This window comes from Halichoerus grypus, chromosome 5, assembly GCF_964656455.1.
Source record: "Halichoerus grypus chromosome 5, mHalGry1.hap1.1, whole genome shotgun sequence".
In the NCBI taxonomy this organism is placed as follows: domain Eukaryota; kingdom Metazoa; phylum Chordata; class Mammalia; order Carnivora; family Phocidae; genus Halichoerus; species Halichoerus grypus.
The window spans coordinates 116783611-116806800 of NC_135716.1; the positions used below are offsets into that span (position 1 = coordinate 116783611).

Below are 23190 nucleotides of genomic sequence, written 5' to 3' on the forward strand. Positions count from 1 at the left end.
CAAAAATTTAGGCACTGTGAGACTTAGAATATAACAGGTCAGACCTGGGATGTAGTCTAAGCTGCAAGGAGGCACCCTGGGTACAGAGATTTGCTGGTCATTTTACTCCTCAGCACTGCACTGAGTCTCTGACTCAGGCTCTATGCTTCTTTCTCTTTCCTCTTGTCCCAATTTCCCACAATTCCCTCCCTGCTTCTCCAGAATTTAATCAAATTTTCATTCTTAATTGGTCCTGGTTTTAAAATAGGTCTATTCCACATTATTATTTATATTTCTCCAATAAAGTTTAAAGTTCTCTAATATACAAGGCAAATTATTCTATTGCTGAATAATCTTTAAAAAATAAGGATAGTAAAATTAGATGAAAGATGGTTTTTATTTCCTTGTGAACTGTGCTTCACTCTAGTCACCCCCCACCCCCATAGGTAAATAACCTTTGATGGAGAAAGGATTCCCAGAATCTTCTTTAAACAAAAGATAGTATCAGTTAATCATTTCCAAAGGTCAGTTTCTCCCTCCCCCTTGGGTCCCCCATGGCCTCTTCTTTGGTTGAAATCAAATAAAACTATATAGCCTGTGTATATATTAAAATAAGCTCAGAACTATGTCTTTCGTTCTTTACTTAAAGCCTTATGAGAGTTATAACCATTTTTATTGAATAACACCCAAGGCAATAACTTGGAAAGCTGCTTTGATGAGAATACAATCGCATATGCAATAAATTCAATAGACCTCTGTTACAAAACTAATGTCAGGGGACAAGGATAATACCCACATTTTAATGCTAACTCTTACAGTGAACAAAGATCTCTTAGAGCACTAGCAGTGGGATTTGATCTGTAGTATAGTTAACCAAATGGCAAGAGGTGAAGAACTTTACAATAGGGGCTTCATATATAAAATGCAGCTTGATCTTTAGTCATAAGAAAGCAACCTATTCTGAAAAGATAAGGGGAAATAAAAATTAATCAAAGTAACTAAGCAATTGCTTCATATAGACAGTTATACCAATCTCCTTTCCTCTACCTGGGGCTATTTTTCCTCTACAGTAAAACAAGCTTTTCTTGACTCTGGTTCACCCTTGCCCTTGCTTTGCTTTTAAAGAAATTATCTTGGAGAATAATTTTTATTATTTTGTTCATAACCAAAGCTTAAGGGTTTCCTAACTTCCTTCCAAAAATGAGTATTATAAAAGATTTTTTTGTCTGTTTACCATGTAAAAATCTGATCTGTATTATACAAAAACTCAAAGCATTTTTAATAGTTCTGATGTTAATTTGACTTTATTGGTATGTTTTTGTAAAGTGTAAAGGCCATGGATCTTATATCTAAGTAGGAAGGTATCCTGTACATTTGTTCATATTAATTTTGTTCCATTCTTTTTCTTGTCTGCTCTCTTTTTCCTGTTTAAAATACAGTGTGTTACAACTATAGTGAGGCAAATGATTCCTATCAAACCCACTGCTGTCAAAACTCCTTTCAATATAAGGTTGTCTCTGTCAAGTGTAAGAGCAGAATTTGGGGGAATAAACAGAGATGCTTGGGCAATGTTAGATACAGCAGACTTTAAGGAGTTCCTATCTATTGCTCGTATTGCCACATAAATTCTGTGGCTTTCTTGTGTCTCTCCATCAGGTTGGTGGTCAGGTCCATTTGTGAAAAGCCTTGGTGAGAATGTAAATACCTCCTTGGTGCCAGCTTGCTGAGGATTTAGCTTTGATGCATTCACTAAAATGGCATTGTTAAAATCATCTTGAATATTCTGTAAACTTTTACTGATTCTTATTTCATAGCTGTTAGCTGAAATTAAAAAATATAAATGGAAAGGTTAAGTCCCTTGGGGAGGTTTTCTAGTTTATTAGAAATGACTAATGAGAATAGCAACAAAAAGTCAAAATACCTAGAAATAAACATAACAAAAAATTGCATATGAACAAAACTTTAAAACACTATATAAGAACTCATATTGAAACCTGGACAAGAGGAAAAGCTTATTATGTTTTTTGAATAGGAAGATTCAGCATAATAAAGATGTTATTTTTCCGTAAGTTATTTTATAAATTTTACATGATTCTATTAAAAGTGCCTCTAGTTTCTATTTTAACAAGCTTATTGTAAAGCTAAATGGAAAATAAATAATCAAGCTTGGCCATATAAAGACTAAAAAATAGCAATGTGGAAGGACTAAACCTATCAGATATAAAAACACTGTAATGCTTCTATAACTAAAAATTGCAGTACTGGTGCATGAATAAACTAATACCTAAAAATAGGCCACAATACATCCAGGAATTTGGTGTATGATAGAAGTAGAATTCAAATTAATGGGAGAAAATACAAATTTCTTGATAAATGATGTTGTGACAATTGGATAAAATGATGTAAAAAAATAAAACTGGATCCATATCACAAACATTTTTTTCAAGATAAACTCCACAATGATCAAAAAGTTTGATGTAAAAAATTAAAATATTAAGTATTTAGTAGGAAACAATAGATAAATTCCAGTATAGCCTTGAAGTAGGAAAGGCCCTTCTAATTAAGACTCAAAATTCAGAAGCCATAAACAAAAACTTTAAGTACATAAAATGAAAAACTTCTACATGGAAAATACCTTCTTAAGTAAGACATAAGCATAAATGTTAAGTGACAAAAATATGTGTTACTTAAGTCAAAGGTAAAAGTTTAGTTCTGAGTTCTGGTAATGGCTACATGGCTTAGACTAACTCTCTAGAAGATAACATGTATGAACTCTGAAGAAAGCAAAAAACAAAACAACAAAAAACCCACAAAGCTATTGAAGCACTGGATTCAGATAAAAATAGGCAGAAACCAGAGGCATTACAATCCTTAAAAGAAGGAAATCAGAGTAGGAATGATTCATGTTTGTACAGCTTTTCCTCTTACTTTTTTTTAAAGATTTTATTTATGTATTTGACAGAGAGAGACACAGTGAGAGAGGGAACACAAGCAGGGGGAGTGGGAGAGGGAGAAGCAGGCTTTCCACTGAGCAGGGAACCCGATGTGGGGCTCGATCCCAGGACCCTGGGATCATGACCTGAGCTGAAGGCAGACCCTTAATGACTGAGCCACGCAGGCACCCCTAGCTTTTCCTCTTAAAGCACTTCCCTCTCCTGTACAGATATGATAGCTGGAATGGAAAGCCAACTACCTTCTGGATCTGAAAAATCAGAAGACAGTATGGGATTGCCCGAGTAGCTAAAAGTTGAGGGAGCCAAAGAGGGACCAGCCCCAAATCTATGCATTAACTTTTTTCAAACCATTGGAAGACTTCTAATTATTCATGTATGGGTGAAACATTAAGAGCTTAAGGGACAAACAGCAACTAGAAGGCTGAAAAACTGAGCAGAGTTTTATGCTAATGCTCACCAAGGGTATAGAGTTTGGAGTGTGAGTCTTGTCAAGTTAGAGGATCATGGTAAATATCTGAAGATAGCCACTAAAACACTGAAAGAGCCATGCTTTAAGAATAAAGATTGGGTTTCAGAATTAAGGGATATGCCCTGGATTAAGAGCAAAACTGAAATAGACGAACCCTAGTCAAAAGTAAAACCAAGCCTCCTCAAATTCAAGGTGAACCAAACTATGTATTAAAAAAATTTCAAAACTCTTGGGGTGCCTGGCTACCTCAGTCAGTTGAGCGTCTGCCTTTGGCCCAGGTCATGATCTCAGGGTCCTGGGATCCAGTCCCTCATAGGGCCATCTGCTCAGTGGGGAGCCTGCTTCTCCCTCTGCCCCTTCCCCCACTCTCATGTGCTCTCTCTCTCTTTCTCTCTGAAGGGAAAAGAAAGAAGAAAGGAAGGAAGGAAGGAAGGAAAGAAGAAAGAAAGAAAGAAAGGGAAAGGAAAGGAAAGGAAAGGAAAGAAAAAGAAAAAGAAAGAGAAAAAGAAAGAAAAGGTCTCAAAACTCTTCAGAAGAATATAACAGATTCCAGAGTCTATAATTTACTACCACATGCCCAATATACAATAAAAAAATATCCCTAGACATGCAAAGAAGTAGAAAATGTAATATATAGTCAAGAAAAATATCAGGAAATAAAATGAGTCACAAAAGACTGAGATTTGAAATTAATAGCCAAGGACTTTAAAATAACCATGATGAGGAGTGCCTGAGTGGCACAGTTGATTAAGTGTCTGCCTTCAGCTCAGGTCATGATCCGAGGGTCCTGGGATTAAGCCCCACATCAGGCAGGGAGCCTGCTTCTCCCTTTCCCTCTGCCTATCGCTTCACCTGCTTGTGCTCTCTCTCTGTCTTTCTCTGTCAAATAAGTAAATAAAATCTTAAAAAAATAAAATAAAATAACCATGATGCATATGTTAAAAGTCAACAGGACAAGTTGTATATAGTGAATGAAGAGATGGAAAATTTGAGGAGAAACATGGAAACTTAAAAAAAGAAGAAAATGAAAATTCTAGAATTGGAAAAAAAACAGAATGACAAAAATTCATTTGAGAAGATTAATAGCAGATTGGACACAACAGAAGAAAAAAATCAATAAGCTTGAAGACAAGTCCATAAAAATCAAACTGTAGCACTCAGGACAAAAGAGAAAAATTGAACAGAATTTCAGTGATCTTTGTGATATACTGACATATCCATTTAGTGTATGCGGGTATAATATAATATATAATGTAATATGTAATATAATCATATCATATCAATATTAGCCAGGAAGAAAAGAAGAAAAAGAATAGAATAGAAATTTTTTGAAGACATATTAGCTGGAAATATTCCAAATCTGGTCAAAAAGAATACAGATCCAGGAAACTCAGCAATCCCCAAACAGAATATGTATCAGGAAAACCACACTTAGGCACATCACATTCAATTTGTTGAACACCAAAGATAAAAACAATTTAAATCAGCCAAAGGGAAAGAAAGACACTTTATACTTAGGAGAATAATAGTAAGAATGATAGCGGACTTCTCATCAGAAAAAAAATTGGGGCCATAAGATAATGAAATAACATATTTAAAGTACTGAAAGAAAAATCTATTGCCCTGGAATTTTATATCTAGTGAAAATGTACTTTAAAACTTAAGGCGAAATGAACACATCTTCACATAATTGAATCCTGAGAGAATTTCACCTGAAGACCTGAGCTACAAGGTAAATGATGATAGATAAAAATTCAGACCTACAGGAAGGAAGAAGACCAGAAATGGTGACTATATGGGTTACAAAAAAGGGTCATTTTTTTCTCCTTAAAATTTATCAAAAAGACAACTGATTGTTTAAAACAGAAGCCATAACAATGCATTATGGGCTTTATAAAAATGTAGCAGTACAATATATGACAGCAGGGCGCCTGGGTGGCTCAGTTGGTTAAAGCAACTGCCTTCGGCTCAGGTCATGATCCTGGAGTCCCAGGATCGAGTCCTGCATCGGGCTCCCTGCTCAGCAGGGAGTCTGCTTCTCCCTCTGACCCTCCCCCCGCTTTTATGCTCTCTCTTGCAAATAAATAAAATCTTAAAAAAAAAAACAATATATGATAGCAGGACCACGAAAGATGGCAGAGGGTACAAGGAATTATACTTTTGAAAGAGTCTCACATTATATGTGAAGTGGTATGACATTAATTCAAGGCAGACTATGATAATTTAAAAAACAACTGCATGTTATAGAACAGCTAAATTTGGAGAAGCTGAGGGCAGGAAGTTTATTATTTTGATTTTCCTTATATTGTTTTGATTTTTCAAAATTGGAGTAAGATACACATAACATAAAATTTATCATCTTAACCATTTTTAATGTGTACAGTTCAGGGTATAGTTCAGTACTTTTTAAGTGTTACATTTACATTGCTGTGCTGTTTTGATTTTCAATCATGTGAATGTATTACCAACTCAAAAATAAAATTATGAATAACAAATAGTTATGCAAAAAATGGAAGCCACCTGTAGTACTAACCCACTCTAATAATATCATAATTCTTATCTAAAATGGCCAAAATTAGATTTAACAATGAATAGAGCAGCTTCAAAGGAGGATTTTATTCTGAGGAATGAAAACTATAGGGCATTCCAAGTTTTAATTAAAAAATGAAAATATTTTGATAACTATGTTTTTGAACAGTTTCCAAATCTATAATAATTTTTGATAGTGAGACTATTTCTATTCCTGAGTAGTAATTAGAATAAAGCACCCTTAGAGAAGGTTGTCAAAACAAAATAGGCTGTATATTCAAATTTATCAATCAGCCAATTACCCCTGAATGAACCCACTTGGAGCTGAGTTGCTTCCTGCTGTGGTTCAAATATAGGAGGACAGATATGGGTGAGAAGCTAGGCTGACCATCCACTCTATACTCACAGTGGAACATATCCATTGTTCCTATGTCCATTGTTCTCTCTGGAGAAAGCCCTCTCCATAGTGCTTTCCCAGAGTCTTCTCCTAGATAATGAAACAAGTAATGTTTCATAAGCCTTAGCATTGACAAAGATTTTCCACATCCACAGCTCTCTCTGGGTGAAATTAATCATCTCATTTTAAAATAAAAAGTAAGGACTCAGGAAGTTAAATGTGCTACCATGGTGAATAGTTAGGAAATAGTAGTGCTGGAAATGAACTCATTTCTTCCAACTCTAAATCCCATTACTTTCTACCATGAGCACCTAGAGCAACTGCAAAGACTCAAACTCAGCTCACACATTCATGGAGAAACACCTTCCATTTACAGTACTTGTTATGTTCCCTCTCTCCTTGTGAGAAAAAGAAATCAGGCTGGTTCTGCATCTTTGACCTCTTAGGTATATATCTCTAGGTTTGGTCTTTAACTCTTTTTTCACAGTATATTTTAGCAAATGAAAGTAACTCTATGGCCTTGGGCAAGACACTTAAACTCTCAGGGTCATTCCCTTACATTTGAAACAAGGGGGTCAGACTAGCACATCTTTAAGATCCCTTCTGTCTCCAAGATGTTATAAATGCTGATATTTACTGAACACTTAGTATGGACCAGACACTGTTTTAATCCCTTTCTGTGCCTCACTGCATTCAATTCTCTTAACAACGCTCTGAGATAGCTACTCTTACCATCTGCTTTTGCAGATTAATAATCAGAAGTTGAGAGAAATTAAGTATGCCTCAGGTTACACAGGTAACAGGTGGTGTGTCTGATTCCAAAGCCCAATCCCTTAACACTATGCCGTGCAGCCTCCCACTCGGCTACCCTCCCTCCTATTTCTTATTTCCCAATAACTGTGCTACTTTTCCAGTTACTGAGGCTTACATCTTCATTAGCATCTTTACCAGTAGATTCCTAGTAGGGAAAGCTCTGGGCTTGGACTGAGGACCGAGACAGGAAGTTGAAGACTTGGTCCCATCTTCAGGGAGTTCTCTCAACTGTCAACAGTTGCTACTTCCTCTCTTCATCTGAAATACAATTCATCCCCTAAAGATTATTTTAGGTCTCTCCTACATTCAGTGTTCTTCCAGCTTAGTAGTATAACTGAGGGTTAGAGGAGGGGGTCGTGAAAAGAACAGTTGCTGTCACTGAATAGCTTCTTCAGAAGCAGCACATTTTCAACAACTTTTAAAGATAGTAAGTTGTCACAATAGTTGTATAAGAACATGATGAAACGATGTCAGAGGAAGAGTGTGAAAGTCAGGCAGTTCGGCTCACGGGGAAGGTAGTCAGTGCAGGGAAGGAGGTACAATATTGGTGCTTTTTGGAGTCTGGCCCCCCTCCAAAGGCTCTGCCCAGGCCCCTGGTGTAAGAACCTGGCTTCTCTGCTCCCACACACACTGATCTCTACAGCCTTTTAATTTCTGTGGCTTTCAAACCATACAAATGGCATTGTGTTAAACTGTGGGTTTTGACCATTTTATGCCTTTTTTTCTCAGTATGCAATTATAAATTCTTGGAGTGCAAGGACCATCTTAAATTATGCTTATATAATGTTTAGTGCTGTGCTGGGCATTAATAGTAGCTTAGTAAATATATTTTCACTTTAATTTCTTTTTTTTAATATTTTATTTATTTATTTGTCAGAGAGACAGAGAGAGAGAGAGAGAGAGAGAACACAAGCAGGGGGAGTGGCAGGCAGAGGGATAAGCAGGCTCCCCGCTGAGCAAGGAGCCCAATGCGGGGCTCCATCCCAGGACCCTGGGATCATGACCTGAGCCAAAGGTGGATGCTTAACAGACTGAGCCACCCAAGTGTCCCTAATTTCTAAAAAAAATACAAAGGAGATGCAGAACATGCTTGGTACTCAGTTTTAGCAATTATTTTACCCCAGACTTTTAATGAAAACCCAAGGAAGTAACCCATTTCCGTAATGCCTAGCCTGTATACATAATGGTGATCTGATAATATTTTGTTTATTCCACATAATTGGTCATCTTTTCTAGGATATTGTGTATAGTAAAGAGCTGCCATCTGGATAAATACTGATATGCTTGTCCATATATGAGATATTCACTTATTGCTAACAAGGTTCTTAAGAATAGTCACATTTTTAATAATTGTAAAGCCAGAGACATGCCCCCATTATTTTTAACTCTGGCCATAGAGGTGAGGACAACGCCTTTCTAGACAATAATTTGTGGGGAAAAAATAGGGACTGAAAGCACATGTTTATGAATTAAACAGGTGCCTATTTGCTAGTTGGTCTATTCATGACTAATTGGTCCATTTTGCCATTGCTGAGTCATCAAATCAGTTATGAGAATAATTTCAGTAACTTAATACACATCCAGGCATCCCCCCCACTTATCTTTTGTGTTTTATGGTTTTGATATTATAACAAGCCAGATCTGCTTCAAGCATCCTGCTCATCAGTGAAGTTGCATGAAGATCTTTCTATTCCCTTGATTAAGGCCGGCTGTGATACCAATTCTAAAGTCCCATATGGTTGTATCTCTTCTTTTCAAGCCATTAATAACCACTAACACTGCACACTTTCTTTCTACTCTTATACTTCAGCAGTGTAGTTGAAATAACTAGGGCTCTTCAGAGGAACAGTTTCCAGTAGTAATGGGAGCCTAAGCTGGCATTTGTCTCTTTCAACACACTGGGGGCTTCTGAGGCACCGAGGAAGGAGTGAGAACACGGTTCTCACTAGGTGCCACTAGGTGGCACCACTCTTACCTTTAAATACAGATGGGAGCGTTTGTGGCTCCTTACTCTAAATGTTAGAGAAGGCAGGAGCAACACAAACCAGCAGCCCAGTAAACTTGGAATACTTTCTCTAACCCCTCTGATTTTATATATGTCACTTCATTTCCTCTTTACGATACCTTATGAAATAAATATTTGTAGTCCTATTTTCCATATAAGGAAACGGAGGCCAATGGAAGCTAAGCAACTGGCCAAAGGTCAAACAGCTGGCTTTAAAGCCAGAGTGGGAACAATTTTTTCCTGACATGTAAGTTACAGTTTTTTCCTTTATACAAAGGACATATCCATCCCAGAGTTTCAATCATTGCACATCTCCAATCTTTAAATTAGGAGAATCCTTAATTCAGAGTATGAAGTATTTCACTTCCTTCTCCTCTGACAAGAAGGGATAGATTTTGATAAAAGAAGTGGAAGACAAAGCGACAATACTGATGTTCCTCAGCAGCACAAAATTATTTGTAATTGAGATGCTTTCTGGTGAATGTAGTAAGTGGATGATAGAGAATTATAAGCCAGGTAAAGATGACCCATGTTGGAAGCAAGACTGGCAAAGGCCCAAGGTGGTCACTGTTATTGACTGATATTGACAAAATAAGCTTTCAGTAGAGAAGGTTGGTTTCTACAGGCATCTCAATCAGAGGCAACAGGAAATAAGTTATTTAATGTATAACCAACGATAACCATGTTTTGGTGATGGCAAAGCTGTTAGAAAAGTTATTCTCTGAGGAAAGTTATTTTGTTGAGTTGCTACAGGGATCCAGAAATGGTGCTGGAAGCCTGAACCTGGTGTAGGCCTTAGAAAAGGGAATGTTAAGAAAGAACTTCATCAGTGTCCACCCACACAAGGATAAGGAAGCCCACATAATGAAAGTGGGTCTAGTCTCCCTAACAAAAGTGATGGCCACAAGTGGGGGTGGAAAATGCACCAAGTTTTGCATGACTTACGGGAATTATTCCCCTAACCCTGACTTGTAAATCTTTGAATTCACTATCCACTATCTAATCTTCAGAAAACTAAATACCTCCAGTATTTGGAAGCCCATGCTCTGTAATGCAGAACCCTTCTGTAGACTAGACTACTCTTGCACATGGTATTTATGTTTCCAATCAAGATTTCTAGATGATCAGTGTCAGTTCGTTTACCAGGGCCTTCTCAATTCTGGGGGAGCTGACGAGCTCCCATTCTTACCTCTAGCATATAAGGCCCCATCAACAACTCAAAGCTTTTCATAACAATCCTCTGCAGCTTTGTCAGCTTGAAGCCCCCAAAGCTATTTTTACCCAGCTAACCCCTGACATAGTTATTGGAAATGCCACCTTGTAGAAACACAGGTAGTGAAGCAAGAAACCTACCGTGGCCTTGATCATAGTCTTCTCCAGGTGCTGTCCAAGATAAAGTCACCTCCTCTTCCACTTCGACAGCGTGCAGGTCAGTAATTTTGCATGGTGGAAACACGTCAGGATGGGGGCCAGCTGGAACTCCTAGCACGGAAAAGGAGCCTCCTGAACTTACTCGGCTAAAGCCCCACTTTGGCTCCTCCTCACTCCTGCCCGTGGATTTTCTTGGAGCATTCATCTGAATGTTGCCTGTGACCAAGAAAAGAACAGCCAAAACCACAGATGACAATCTCCTGAGTAACTTGTTTTTGAGAGACTCTGAGGAGACATTTTAAAACCTTTTTTTCTTTACTACATCCTTAGAATGACTGAGTTTGTTTATTCCACAATTCATTCATTCGTTTGTTCATTCATTCATTCATTCATCCATCCTTTCACTAAATAAATATTTTGAAGGCAGTGATCACAGATAAAAGAGTATTCCTCTTGGGATTTATAGTCATACCAATAAAACTATATTTATAAGTCATGATAAACATAAGAAGGAAAAAGGGCAGGGTGATGTGAAGAAAAATAACACAGATACATAATTTGTAGTGGTATCAAGGAAGTAATATTTAAAGGCATCCTAAAAGTGAGTAGGAGTCAGCCAGGCAGAGTGGAGGTAATAATATCTCAGGCAGAGGGAACAGGTTGTATAGACTCTGAGGTCCTAAAGAGCCCTGCAAATTAGAAAAATTTAATTAAAGCAAGGACGAGAATAGTTGGAGATAAGACCAGAGAGAGAAGCTCCTAGAGAGCCTTGCAGGTCACTCTAATGATTTTAGAGTTTAATCTTATGAGCTGTGGGGAAGCAGAGCAGTGACATGATCACATTTACTTCCTAACAGGTCACTGTGGCTGCTCTCGTTAAAGAATGGGTTCTAGCACAGCAAGCAGTGGGCCATTAAGACAGCCACTGCAGCAGTCCAGACAGGGACATGGCAGGGTGGGCTGGGTGACAACAGTGGGGAGGAGGGCAGCAGTAGGCAGTTTGAGATGTGATTTGGAGATAAAATCAATAAAAGCTGGTGATAGGTTTGAGTATGGAATGGTGAAGGAAAGTTGGTAGAAAAAAAAAAAGAAAAGAAAAAGAAACAGCTCCCAGGTTTCTAAAATGAGCAACTTGGGAAGAGAAGCAGGCTAAAGGGAAGAAGACTGAAAATGTAAGTTACAAGGTTTGTGATTCCTTTATAACATTTAATTGAAGATGACAAGGAGCCAGTTAGACATAAAAACCAAAAGAGAGGTTTTTATCTAGATTTAATATTTTTGAACTTATGAATTGGGAAGTTATAGGCATATAGACATTATTAAAGCCATATGGGTTAATGAGGTTACCTAATAACAATTTCAACTGTAATGATAAATAGCATTTATTGAGTGCCTGGCTCACTACTTGCCAGGTACTTATTTAAGTATCTTACATGTATTAGCTACTTAATTTTCCTAGCAATGCTATAAGGAAGGTACAGATATTACCCCCCCCCCCTTTTTCAAGATGATGCAACTGAAGCAAACAGAAATTAAGTAACTTGCCCAAAGTCGTACAGCTAGCAGTACATGAAGGAGCGAGGTTCCAAACCCAGGCAGAGTGGCTCCAGATGGTAGGGTAAGAAGGTTAGGCCTGAGCTCTGAGAATTGCCAACACTTAGAGGCTTGATAGAAAAGGAGGAGCCGGAAAAGGAGCCTGACCAAAAAAAAAAAAAATTCCAGAACATAAGAGGTAATTGTAGAAGCCAGGAGATGACAAAGGCAAAATCAATCAGCTGTTTCAGACACTGCTGAGGACTGACATATATTCTTTGGATTTAACAGCAGAGTGGTCACTGGCGACTAGGCCCAGAGCCATTCCAGTTTTGGGGGGTTTGGGTGGAAGTCAGATTGTGGCGAACAGAGTCATAAATTGGAGGTGTCAAAGTGCAGGCAGCAGGTTTAGACTAATGTCAAGGAAGTCGATGACAGGAAGGTGGACAGTATCTGAAGGGAGACCAACAATAGAATTTTTTTTAAATATGGGATGATAAATCATGCTTGAATGCTGCTCAGAGGGGTCAGTAGAGTGGGACCATGCAAGGGTGAGCTCCCAAGGCCTCTGGATGGGATCCAGAGCAGATCCTGTAGAGACACTGGCCTTTGGAGAGGAGAAGGATGCAGACACTGCTGTGTCTGGGGATTTGGTGGCATTAAAATAGAGCAGCTCCCATTATTTAATGAAGTGTGTGCTCAAGATGGTCTTCTAAAAGTGAGCTGATAAAGTGAATGTTATGTGTAGTAGACATGCCTAGGGAAACCTAGCTTTTTCTTTCTATGCTGCTAAGAGCCTCTACAAAATACACAGTTGGAAGGACAGTTGAATATTACTTTTCTAATCTCACTGTATACCAGATGCTGATAATGTGTATCCTTTAAACTCACGGATTTTAGAAAGATACTAGCCAAGACAGTAACCTTTGAGTTCCTCAGTAGGAATCAAGTCTTATTCTACCTGCTATCTATCCCAAGTTCCTAGGACTAAGCCCGTCATCTAGTAAGCCTTCAAAAATGTTTGAGGTATAAATGAAAGAAGGAATATTTATTTATAACTATTATAGCTAGATGCGAAATCATATCTATGCAATAAAATCATGTTACCTTGCAATTTGATTTACACTGGTTTTGAAGTAACCCAAAGTAAATACATAGGAGAGTAAATTATGTTTTAGGAAAAACTAAAATTATCAGGAGACGTAAATTCAGTGGAACATCTTGATTATTTTCTACTTAAAAGTACATAAAGACCAAAAATATAGAATCATGTTATGAAATAGTTATGATTAATTATAGCTGCTAAAATTAATGAAAAGTATTCATAAAGATTCTGCAGTTTTGGAAATAATGTTTAGAAAATTTTGAGATTGTTTAAAATGATTATAGTGATTGTTTAAAATGATTATAGCATATTTTGTTACACTTTAACCACTGCTTCCCTTTAGGAACTATAATAATGGTGTTAAGAAAGACGTGTATCTTCTATTTATTTGGTGCTTTTCTCTTGAAGGAAGACAGGACATCTTCAGGAATCACTCAGTTGTCTGTAACATCCAAACTCATATTTATTCAGGAACTCATTTTTTGTGTGGATTGTTTGGGCTGTTTGCTTCCTTCTTTCAACTGCTAACTACTTTTGCCTCTTTTTCTTGCCTAAACCTCTATAGAGGAAATACAGGAGCTATAAATGAGAAAAAAATCAACAAATCTCTTTAACTGTTAGTAATTCTGATGAAACAGCCACAAGAAAGAGTTCAAAATAATGACTAAAATGAACAAATATCTGTGGAATATCTGTGGGAATTATCTATTGCCTTCTTGATTGACTACCTTGAACCACTGAGGATTGAAGAGATAGCACAAATTATACATTGACTTAAGCATAAAGGGTTTTGAAATTCCATCTCTCTCTTACTCTTCTCTCTCTCTCTCGCACACACACACAGACCAGCGATATATACGTTAAATGATGTTACATGACAGTGCTCATGATTCTTACCGTTTGCTATGTAACCTGGTACATACATAGCACGACTCCCTGGAATAGAGTAGGCTAGGCCGCTTACGCTGGGGGAGTGACTGACATGCACTTTCAAGCTGTATCTGCCATTTACAGCAAAGGAGAAAAAATACCTCGAGTAAATTCCATCATTTTTTATAATATCAGCACCTGCATATATAAGAAGAAAGCTCAATGTCACCGCTTGTCATCACAGTTGATTACTAATATTTAATTAAATCATTAAATCATAAGCTTTATTCCCTTCCTTCTTCCCATTTTAGCAAATCCAATCATGGTCATAGCTACTTTTAATATTAAAATCCAATGGCTCCTTAACTTCTCCCTGTGATTCCTTAACCTCCGAAAAATTATTTTCTGAAGGTGAATGAGTTGTGCTTCAGTGCTCATAAAGCATATAATAACCACCTTTAGAGCTCTCCTTCTTATCACTGAAAATAATACTAATTTTTCATGGAAATCAAGCATATTCTTTTTGTTTACGGTTACAGACTCTTTTGAGATAAAAGCTATTCTGTTCCAGGAAATAAATATAGATGCACATATACACATTTCATACAATTTCAAGGGATTTATAAACATCCTGCAGCCCTGATGAAAAAAAAATCTGGTAGTTGATAAAGTAGTGTGAAATTATTTAATTTCCTCATTAGAATGTAACATGGAACTGTTGTTCTAGATTCTGAGGGGTTTGCTGAATGGGGTTTGACAGGCTTTGGTTCCATCCACTGTGCTTTGCTTCAGGAGGCATTTGGAAAGCTTGGCCAGAGCTAGACTTCTTTCCTTGAAGAGCAGTTCAATTCCAAACCAAGTCCAACTGAATGGTGGGGAGGCCCAGACTCCAGGGTAGCAGTGGGAGGTATAGCTTAGCCCAAGTGCAGAACACATTCACTCTTCAAGTGCAGGTGGCCACCCTGGGCAAATGGCTTGTCCTTTCCTCGAGTTAGTTCACACCACATACTCAGCCTTGGACCTTAGCACTGTATCACCACTAAAATGCTCTCAAATCCCTACTGCAGAGGCAGGACTGCTCCTTAATATGAGAAAAGTAGGAGTATATTGAATTAAAATAAAAAGTGCTGAGCAACTTATTATGATAGTAGGTCTAGAAATTTTTTATCTATTGGAAAGAAATAAAATCTTGGTATTTAGAGGTTTACTGATTAATCAGGTCTATCTATTTGTTAAGAAATGATAAAGGAAAAACTCTCTGTGCCACAGTTACTACCCCCACCTCTTTTAATCCCTGAGTTAGAAAGAAATGGGAAAGAACACTAGCTTGGGGGTCGTGGGACTTGGTTTTAAGGTCTGGATCCACCACTCAGTAGCTGTGAAACAATCTCTCTGAGCCTCAGTTTTCTCATCTATAAAATGGGGAAAACTTATCTCACAGGGCTGTTGTGTTGATTATCTCAGAATGTTCATGAGAAAGCACATTTTAAATTATAAAGGGCTTCATAAGTGTACATTTTATTATTGTTCATGAATTTGGCAACAGATAAATACTGCTTCCATTATAAAAATAAGTGTTAGCCATTTACATGTGTGTTAAGTATTGGGGAAAAAAACAAACCCTAAATTTACACTTTGATGCTTAAGCAATACTTTCCATTGTTTCTTTCATTAGAGTATAATTTTTTTTTGAGAGAGAAAGAGAGAGAGAATGTGAGCAGGGGGAGGGGCAGAGGGAGAGAGAGAATCTTAAGCAGGCTCCATGCCCAGTGCAGAGCCCAACGCTGGGCTCAATCTCATGACCCTGAGATCACGACCTGAGCCACAATCAAGAGTCTGACGCTTAACCGACTGAGCCACCAGGCGCCCCTAGAGTATAAATTTAGACATCAAATAAATAAAATGGTTCCAGGGAATAAATATAAAAGCTGTTGAGCTGACTCAGTTGATCTCTCCTAAGAGAACAGGATCTATTCTCCAGGCCAGCCCACAGGCTGAAGCAAAGGGGAAGCATTCTGGAAAGTGCATTTTTGGACTATATACAGAAACTAAAAGGTGTAGCCATGGATAAGCAATCAGAGCATGAGACGTTCATTTGGATCCATTCCAACAGACAAAATGAGAGGACTTCTCTGGTGTCCCTCTGAGGTAGATTTGGACTAAAATCCTTTGAATGAACTTTTGTTTCATAAATGTCATACAAGATTGCCATGGCAAGATGCTAACGGGTTGCCAAACCTAAGACTCTTGAAAAATAATTATCTTGGAAACACCTGAGTGCAGGAGTATGGTTTTATTAGTAGATCAAACACTTGTGGCTGCCCACATAGATTTTGAGGCCTATTGTCCTTCTGAGAATGTAGTTTAGGGAAAGAACAGAACAGAAAAGATAAAACAACAAAGGAGTTTGTTTTTAACACAAAAAGTTAGTCAGAAAGAGTCTAGGAGCTGCTATTTCCTGGCCTGATGCTGTGCTGTCTGTGAGGTATGATGTAGAATGTGTAGAATGAGTGCTTGAAGTAGGGTTTTGTTTTCTTTTACTTTGTTTTCCCCGTGGTGGAAAAATCTCTGTCATGATTCCACTAGGCTTGCTGGCCTGGTCATCTTGTGAGCAAATCATACATGTAAATGCACTGGCTCTTCCCTCTTATCAATCCTACTACTTGGCTAAAGAATAGTCTGGGGTTATCTCCCAGTTCGCAAGTTCAGTTTCTAATTCTCTCTTCACTATTGGGCCTGAGGAGACCACCGCTGCATCTTACTTCTTGGGTTTTCATTTGCTATTTTAATTGTCCAATCTTATTATTTCAGTGAATAATACAGCTGGTGAATCTTAGAGGAATATGGGCATGTCACAAGGACATAAAAGCCTGTTCTGTGTAACCTCAGTGAGTTGCTAGTGTCACTGGCCAAATAAAGACCTAGGTGTCAAGCTACTTCCTCCCACCCTTTTGTTCACCCCACAGCCACACTGAGGAACCTCAAGGAGACTCTTCCCAAGTTCACATTCTCTTTCCTTGTGCAGATGTGACCTGTAGCTACTCAGTATGTCAGTGACTCTCTTGAGGACTTGAGAATCTCAAAAGATTTGATGAGAAAAATAATTGAATTGAAGGATTTGTACAGGTAAGCTTAAGATTGATAGTGCAGCATCATAACACAACAACAGCTCTCGAGAGCGTGAAAAATGACATGACATTCCTTGTTACCTGCTCCATTGTCAAAAAGGTCCAGTGCAACAGGATCGGCAGCCTCTGGCTCAATTGTAGCAGTAACAGTGGCATTAAGAATGGGATAAATCCCTTTTCTCACATTTGCATAAATCATCACAGGCTGGGGAAAATGGGTGCTATCTCTTTCCACAAAGGCTTCCACAGTAGCAGGGGGCATGGCTGAGCTGGAGGCGCGAGAGGTCACTGTCACTTTCAAGGCTTGAAGAGAATGGTGGGTATTGTTCAGTGTGTAGGTCCAGAGCCCAGGCTGCAAAACAAAGCCTTTTTGTTTTGTCAAATGTGAAGAAAAAAAATCAACCCTTAATTTTAAAGCATAAGTCTGAGCTCCTAGGGGCTTTAATCCTTGTTTTGTTGATGCTGCATTTTCTGAAGTAACTACAGAAGAATGTCAGGGAAAGTAATATTGGTTTAACAATTCATTATTTACATGGCTTTCACAGCACAACCACTTTTATTGTTAGGTGACTTCTTAGGGAATTATACCATGAACTTATTTGTGGGGAGGACATATTTTAATTCACATTTTTGGAAGATAATGATAAGTGTCCAGCTTCAAAGTATTTTGCAAATATTAACTTGAGCCCCTTCACCCAAAAGACATTTCAATGTTTTTATTCCTTTTCTACAGTTGAGAAAATTATAGCAAATTAAGTGACAATTATGATTTATGTGAATAACTGGATTAAAAAGAAGTAGTATCCTTCCTTCCCTTCATGTCCCTCAACCCCCACCCTGAATATCCAGAAATCTCAAACAACAAAACCCACATACACTATTAGAGACCAAGAAAAGGAACACTGTTTTTTAATAAGTCAGGATTCTACAATGCCTGTGTTGAGTAATTTGTAGAAATATTGCTAAATGCCATTCTCTTTTGCCTGTCTAGGCTGCCTGGGGGAAACCTGCAAAAGAATGTCAGAAAGAAAAAAAGCTTAAACTATAAATAACAGGAATTTGTTCTTTGGATAAGATTATATATAAATACCCCTTTCTTCCCCATTCTTGCTGTTGCTTTTTTTTTTTTTTTTGAGAGAGAGAAAGAGAGAGAGAGAGAGCACACACAAGCTGAGGGAGGGGCAGAAGGGGACAGAGAGAGAATCTCAAGTAGGCTCCATGCCCAGCACAGAGCCCAACTCGGGGCTCAATCTCACAACTGCGAGATCATAACCTGAACCTAAACCAAGAGTTGGTGGCTTAACTGAGTGAGCCACCCAGGCACTCCACTGTTGCTTCTTATTAAACCCTAGAAGTAACAGGAGGAACACAGTACAGCTCGAGGGGAAAGAGAAAGCAGCAAGGGGTTAAGTTGTGACTCAACGTGGAAAATTAAGATGCCACCACACCCTAGTCAGCCTTCTACATTGGGATTCATGAGCTTGGCCATTTTCCTGTGAAGTCATAATTCAAGTATCAAGATCATCTATTTATTCTCTTTTTTGTTTGGAATCATAACATTAGTAACAAACAGTACAAATCGCCATATCAAAACCTTCTCTTTGGGTGTAATGTGTGTTTTGCTGTAGGACACCTCGTGCAGACTAAGAGGTCAGGCAAAGGCAGCAAAAAGTAGGTAAAATGTTCTTGGCTCTTGTGCAAAGAACATGATGTGAAAAGAACATGATGAGTTGAGAGAAAAGTAAGGAGGAGCAGAGCAGAGAATGTTTGGGAAGAGGGTTAAGAAATAAGCTTGGGCAAAAGTTAGAACATAAACTGCCTGATATGTAACATAACCACATAGATTTTATCCTGAGACCACCAATTAGTTTTGAATAGGAGATAGGCTTGATCAGATTCGTGCTTCAGAAGAATCACTGGGGTAGAGGTGAAACAGAGGCAGGGAAACCCTAGGAGAGGCTGCAACAGGGATCTGGGAGTGGGGAGGGCCGAAGGTGCTGGGGAAGGACTGCACTCAGGCAGTGCATGGGTGGACCTCATCAATTCACCACCCTCCTGAGAACCACTAGCAATTTCCTTTCCCTTTAGGATTCAAGCTCTTCTTGCCTTTACGGGCATACAGAGCCCTTGCTGACATGGTTTCTCTTTGTGTCTAACCTCATCACTTCCTCTCTTTCCTTCCCCTAAATCTCCACCTTATATACTGCTGTGTAGTTCATCCATGTTGACCTACTTGTAGTTCTATGAAGAACTATATTCTATTTTTTTCTGAGCGTTTCTATGTGCTATTTCCTCTGCCCAGAATGGCATTGACACCTCTGGTCTCTTTATCCTCCATATTTCCATTTTGATGTTTTTATTTCCAGGAAGCAGTCACCTTCCCTGGAAGCCTGTGCATCATTCCTGTATGCTCTGAGTGCCCTGTTCTTATTCCTACCATGGTATTTTATTGTAAAGCACCCAGAACAAGACCCAGCACATAGAAGATACTCAAAACCATATGTATTGCATATATTCATATTATAAATTCTAGGTAGAGTTGTTTTTTTTTTTTTTTTACTAAGCATATAGATAACTATGTGTGAATTTTGTAAAGAAGAAAGTAAGCAAAAATAAATTATTTGTACTGCATACATACTAATTTCCACTGTTGAAGAGAGAAGACTTTGGTATCCATTATTTAAAGTTTTGAACATAACTTAGTTGTTTCTCTTACATTTTTAACATTCACAAAATGCCTTCGTATGAATTTAAAGTAAAATTTTGATCAGAATAGGATTTCTTTATACAGTGCATTTAATTATGTGATTCGATTGAAAGTTATGTACTTGACTAAATGTCGTCATTATGAACAAGCTCACAACACCTACCTTAGCAGTTCCTGGAACACGGAGGCGAGCAGTCTGCAAAGCTGGATTGGTGGTAAAATTATTTGCATAGTATTTTCTTCCATTAGGATCAAATAATGCAATCTCAGGGGGACCACTGGTCTGCCATGTGACTAGAAAGGTAGTGTCATTGCCCACACTGTTATCCAGGGTCACAGTGTTTTTCAGTTGATGGTGAGGTTTAACATTTTCACCTGCACTTTCAAGCTATTCAAGAAAATACACATATATGTGAAAGTTTCTAGTGTAGGCATAAACATTCCATCTTTTTCTTTACTTCTGGACAAACAAAAATAAATGGGCAAAAATAAAAATAATTTAGTTCTGACATGTACTATATTTAGATAAATAACTTTTCATACAAATACCTCACCAAAGCAAAATATTGTATATTATAGGAGTACAGAAGATATAAAATAGTCTATTATGGTTAATACAAATGTCACTTCATTATTTTTTACAGAGAGATTTTAGCTGTTCTCATACTAATTCTCATCCAAATCAATAGTAGCCTCGGATCAGCAATTATAATAACAAGCTTTTAAAAAAAATTTGTTTGTGAATGTGCTTAAGCGGTTTAATTTATATGTTATCTCTCCAGATACTTTTATGGGCATGGAGCCTAGTGCGAGACTTGAACTTACGACCCTGAGATCAAGACCTGAGCTGAGATCAAGAGTCAACTCTTAAATGACTGAGCCACCCAGGCACCCCTACTTTTATATATTTTAATAAGAAATAAAACACTGAGTTTCAGGGGGCTTGGGTACATTAAAATAATTATTTAGCCATTCACAATAAGCCACGTGCACATGTGTGTGTGTGTGTGTGTGTGTGTGCATACAATACATACAGAGTGCAGACAGATGACGGCACTGTGCTAAATGCTTTACATATATCATCTCACTTAATCCTTATGAAAACCCTCTGAAGTGAGTACGGTTGTTATCCACATTCGCAGTTGAGAAGACCGCGGCTTAGAGAAATCATTTGTCTAGTTGTCACATGGCAAGGAGCTGAAACTGGGATAGAGCCCAGGCAGGCTGACATCAGAGCCCCTACATTTAATCACTCTGTAGTCACTACAGACACAAGTCAGTAAATAACTTCAAAAATTTTATTTATTAAATAAACACACTGTGTAACGCTCTATAATATTGCTCAAACTTGGAAAGCATATAAAATTTTTGGTAGATGACAGCAAAAACACTGTGGATTATTTGTTCAAGTCCATTTTACAAGTGTTTGTGGTCTGCTGACTACTGGGGCACATTCTGTGCTGGGCCTGCCCTGTTGAAGGGGATTTAGATGTAGTTTCTGCCCACAGTCTAGTGGGGCTAATGACATACAACTGGGGAGAGGTGGCCAAGTTTGGGAACATGAGGCTAATTTGAGTCATATGAATAATATTTTGTTAAATTTTTAAAAAAACTTTTTTGAACTTTTGTTTTTATTTCACATTATTAAAGAAGAAATCACACGGTAGATAATTTGGAAGAGGCCAGTGTAATCTAATTTATAATATATGTTCTCATTTATGGTTCACCTTTTTTCACTTCTAATGATGGAATTGTGGTATTGCCTTACTGTGTACATATAATACATATATATAATCTTCATGTTAAATATTTCCTAAGAATAATTTAACTGCCTTCATTGTTCATATCAAGTCATTAACTTGGCAGGTTCACTTACCATCTGTAAGGAAACATCAGATTAAAATTTTGTCCAAACCCTCAGTTATGTTCAAAATATCTTTAAAGTACTTAGAAAAAATTTGGCCTTTTGAAAATGGCTTAATCGATTAGAGGAAGCCTTTGTGAGCAAAGTCAAGTAAATTGCAGTAGTCAACGAGATATTTAAAATTTTTTAGAATTTAATGAAATAGTTGATACTGTTAATATGAGGGAGGAGCTTCAAAGAAGTTTTTAAAGAAGCCAAAAAAGGATTATGACTGATGAAAAGTTATTATAGAACTAAAATAAAGACACGGTTTCTTACTTCTTGGCCTTACTTCCATCCCACCTCCACTCCCAGTTTGAGCTACTAGGAAGGAGCACACTCTGCTTCCAGACCTTAAAAGGCTGAGGTAGCAATTACAGGAAATTATTCCTAGGGTGGAGAAGAACAGACATCACGTAAAAGTGAAGTGAAGTGAAAGTGAAGACCAAGAAGCTCATTAAAAGGGGAGCCTGGGTGGCTCAGTCGTTAAGCGTCTGCCTTTGTCTCGGGTCATGATCCCAGGGTCCTGGGATTGAGCCCCGCATCGGGCTCCAGCCCCGCATCGGGCTCCAGCCCCGCATCGGGCTCCCTGCTGGGAGGGAAGCCTGCTTCTCCCTCTCCCACTTCCCCTGCTTGTGTTCCCTCTCTCGCTGTCTCTCTGTCAAATAAATAAATAAAATCTTAAAAAAAAAAAAAAGAAAAAGCTCATTAAAAGCCTTCTGTGCAAGAATTATTCCATATTCAAATAAGGTTAATGAGGCAGTTAGCACAATTCATCTCTTTTTCTTGCTTCCTTCTCCCTGCCCCGCAGCCCCATCTGTAAGTGTAATACCAAGGAAATCCTGACCTGAATACGTTGTTGAAAAATGTCTCCGGTTCCAGAAGAAATTCTACTGAAAGCATCAATCATGCTGTTGGAGTTTGATTTATCTGGAACAAAGAACTTTAAACCTCCTGAAATACATGATTGGGATGTTAACGATTAAAATGTATAAAATAAAACAAAAAAATAACATGTTAGGTCTTTTCCAACAACCTTTCTTATGAAAGAGGGCTAGTGTTGGGGAAGGACTTGTGCTTGACTTGCTTTGCGTGGCATCCTACCAGCCACATGGTAAGCACAGAGGTGAGTGGTTTTGTCTGTTTTGTTCACAGCTGTAATGTCAAGGTCTAAACGTCTATCTGGTACAGGATAAAAACTCAGTAAATTATTTATTAAATAGTCTTGTAATTAAGGTAATTTGTAGACAGCCTAGGGTAATTGCCATCTATCATTGGTATATATTTACATTTACATTTATATTCTGATAACATTGTTTTCAAAGATAATTCAATAAAATCTAACTTTCAGTTTTTAAGTCAGCAATACTCATTTTTATTGACTAAGGAATAGAAGATAAAATTATTCCATGCCTCATTTGGAACAA

The 23190-nt window shown here is 37.9% G+C and overlaps 1 protein-coding gene and 1 long non-coding RNA gene across 6 annotated transcripts in view; one reads left to right on the top strand and one right to left on the bottom strand.

Annotated features, from left to right (window-relative positions):
• The window catches only part of LOC144381908 (uncharacterized), a 61416-nt gene that overhangs the window by 28794 nt on the left and 9432 nt on the right, over window positions 1-23190 (top strand). For 2 of the 3 annotated variants that reach the window (XR_013448086.1, XR_013448087.1), the window contains exons 5-6: window positions 17051-17151; window positions 22575-22889. This is a non-coding gene — a long non-coding RNA (uncharacterized LOC144381908). The remainder of the gene's footprint in view (window positions 1-17050; window positions 17152-22574; window positions 22890-23190) is intronic. The other variant, XR_013448089.1, reaches the window with a different exon arrangement.
• The window catches only part of CLCA2 (chloride channel accessory 2), a 38559-nt gene continuing 16623 nt past the window's right edge, over window positions 1255-23190 (bottom strand). The window contains exons 9-14 of one of the 3 annotated variants that reach the window (XM_036095980.2): window positions 22611-22717; window positions 20024-20248; window positions 17235-17505; window positions 14053-14223; window positions 10500-10628; window positions 1255-1800 (exon numbers count right to left, since the gene is read on the bottom strand). In XM_036095980.2, coding sequence (XP_035951873.2) covers window positions 1358-1800; window positions 10500-10628; window positions 14053-14223; window positions 17235-17505; window positions 20024-20248; window positions 22611-22717 — 1346 coding nt within the window. In that variant the 3' untranslated portion in view covers window positions 1255-1357. Of the gene's footprint in view, window positions 1801-6090; window positions 6419-10499; window positions 10734-14052; window positions 14224-17234; window positions 17506-20023; window positions 20249-22610; window positions 22718-23190 lie in introns of those variants that run through there. The other 2 variants (XM_036095979.2, XM_078072797.1) reach the window with 2 other exon arrangements.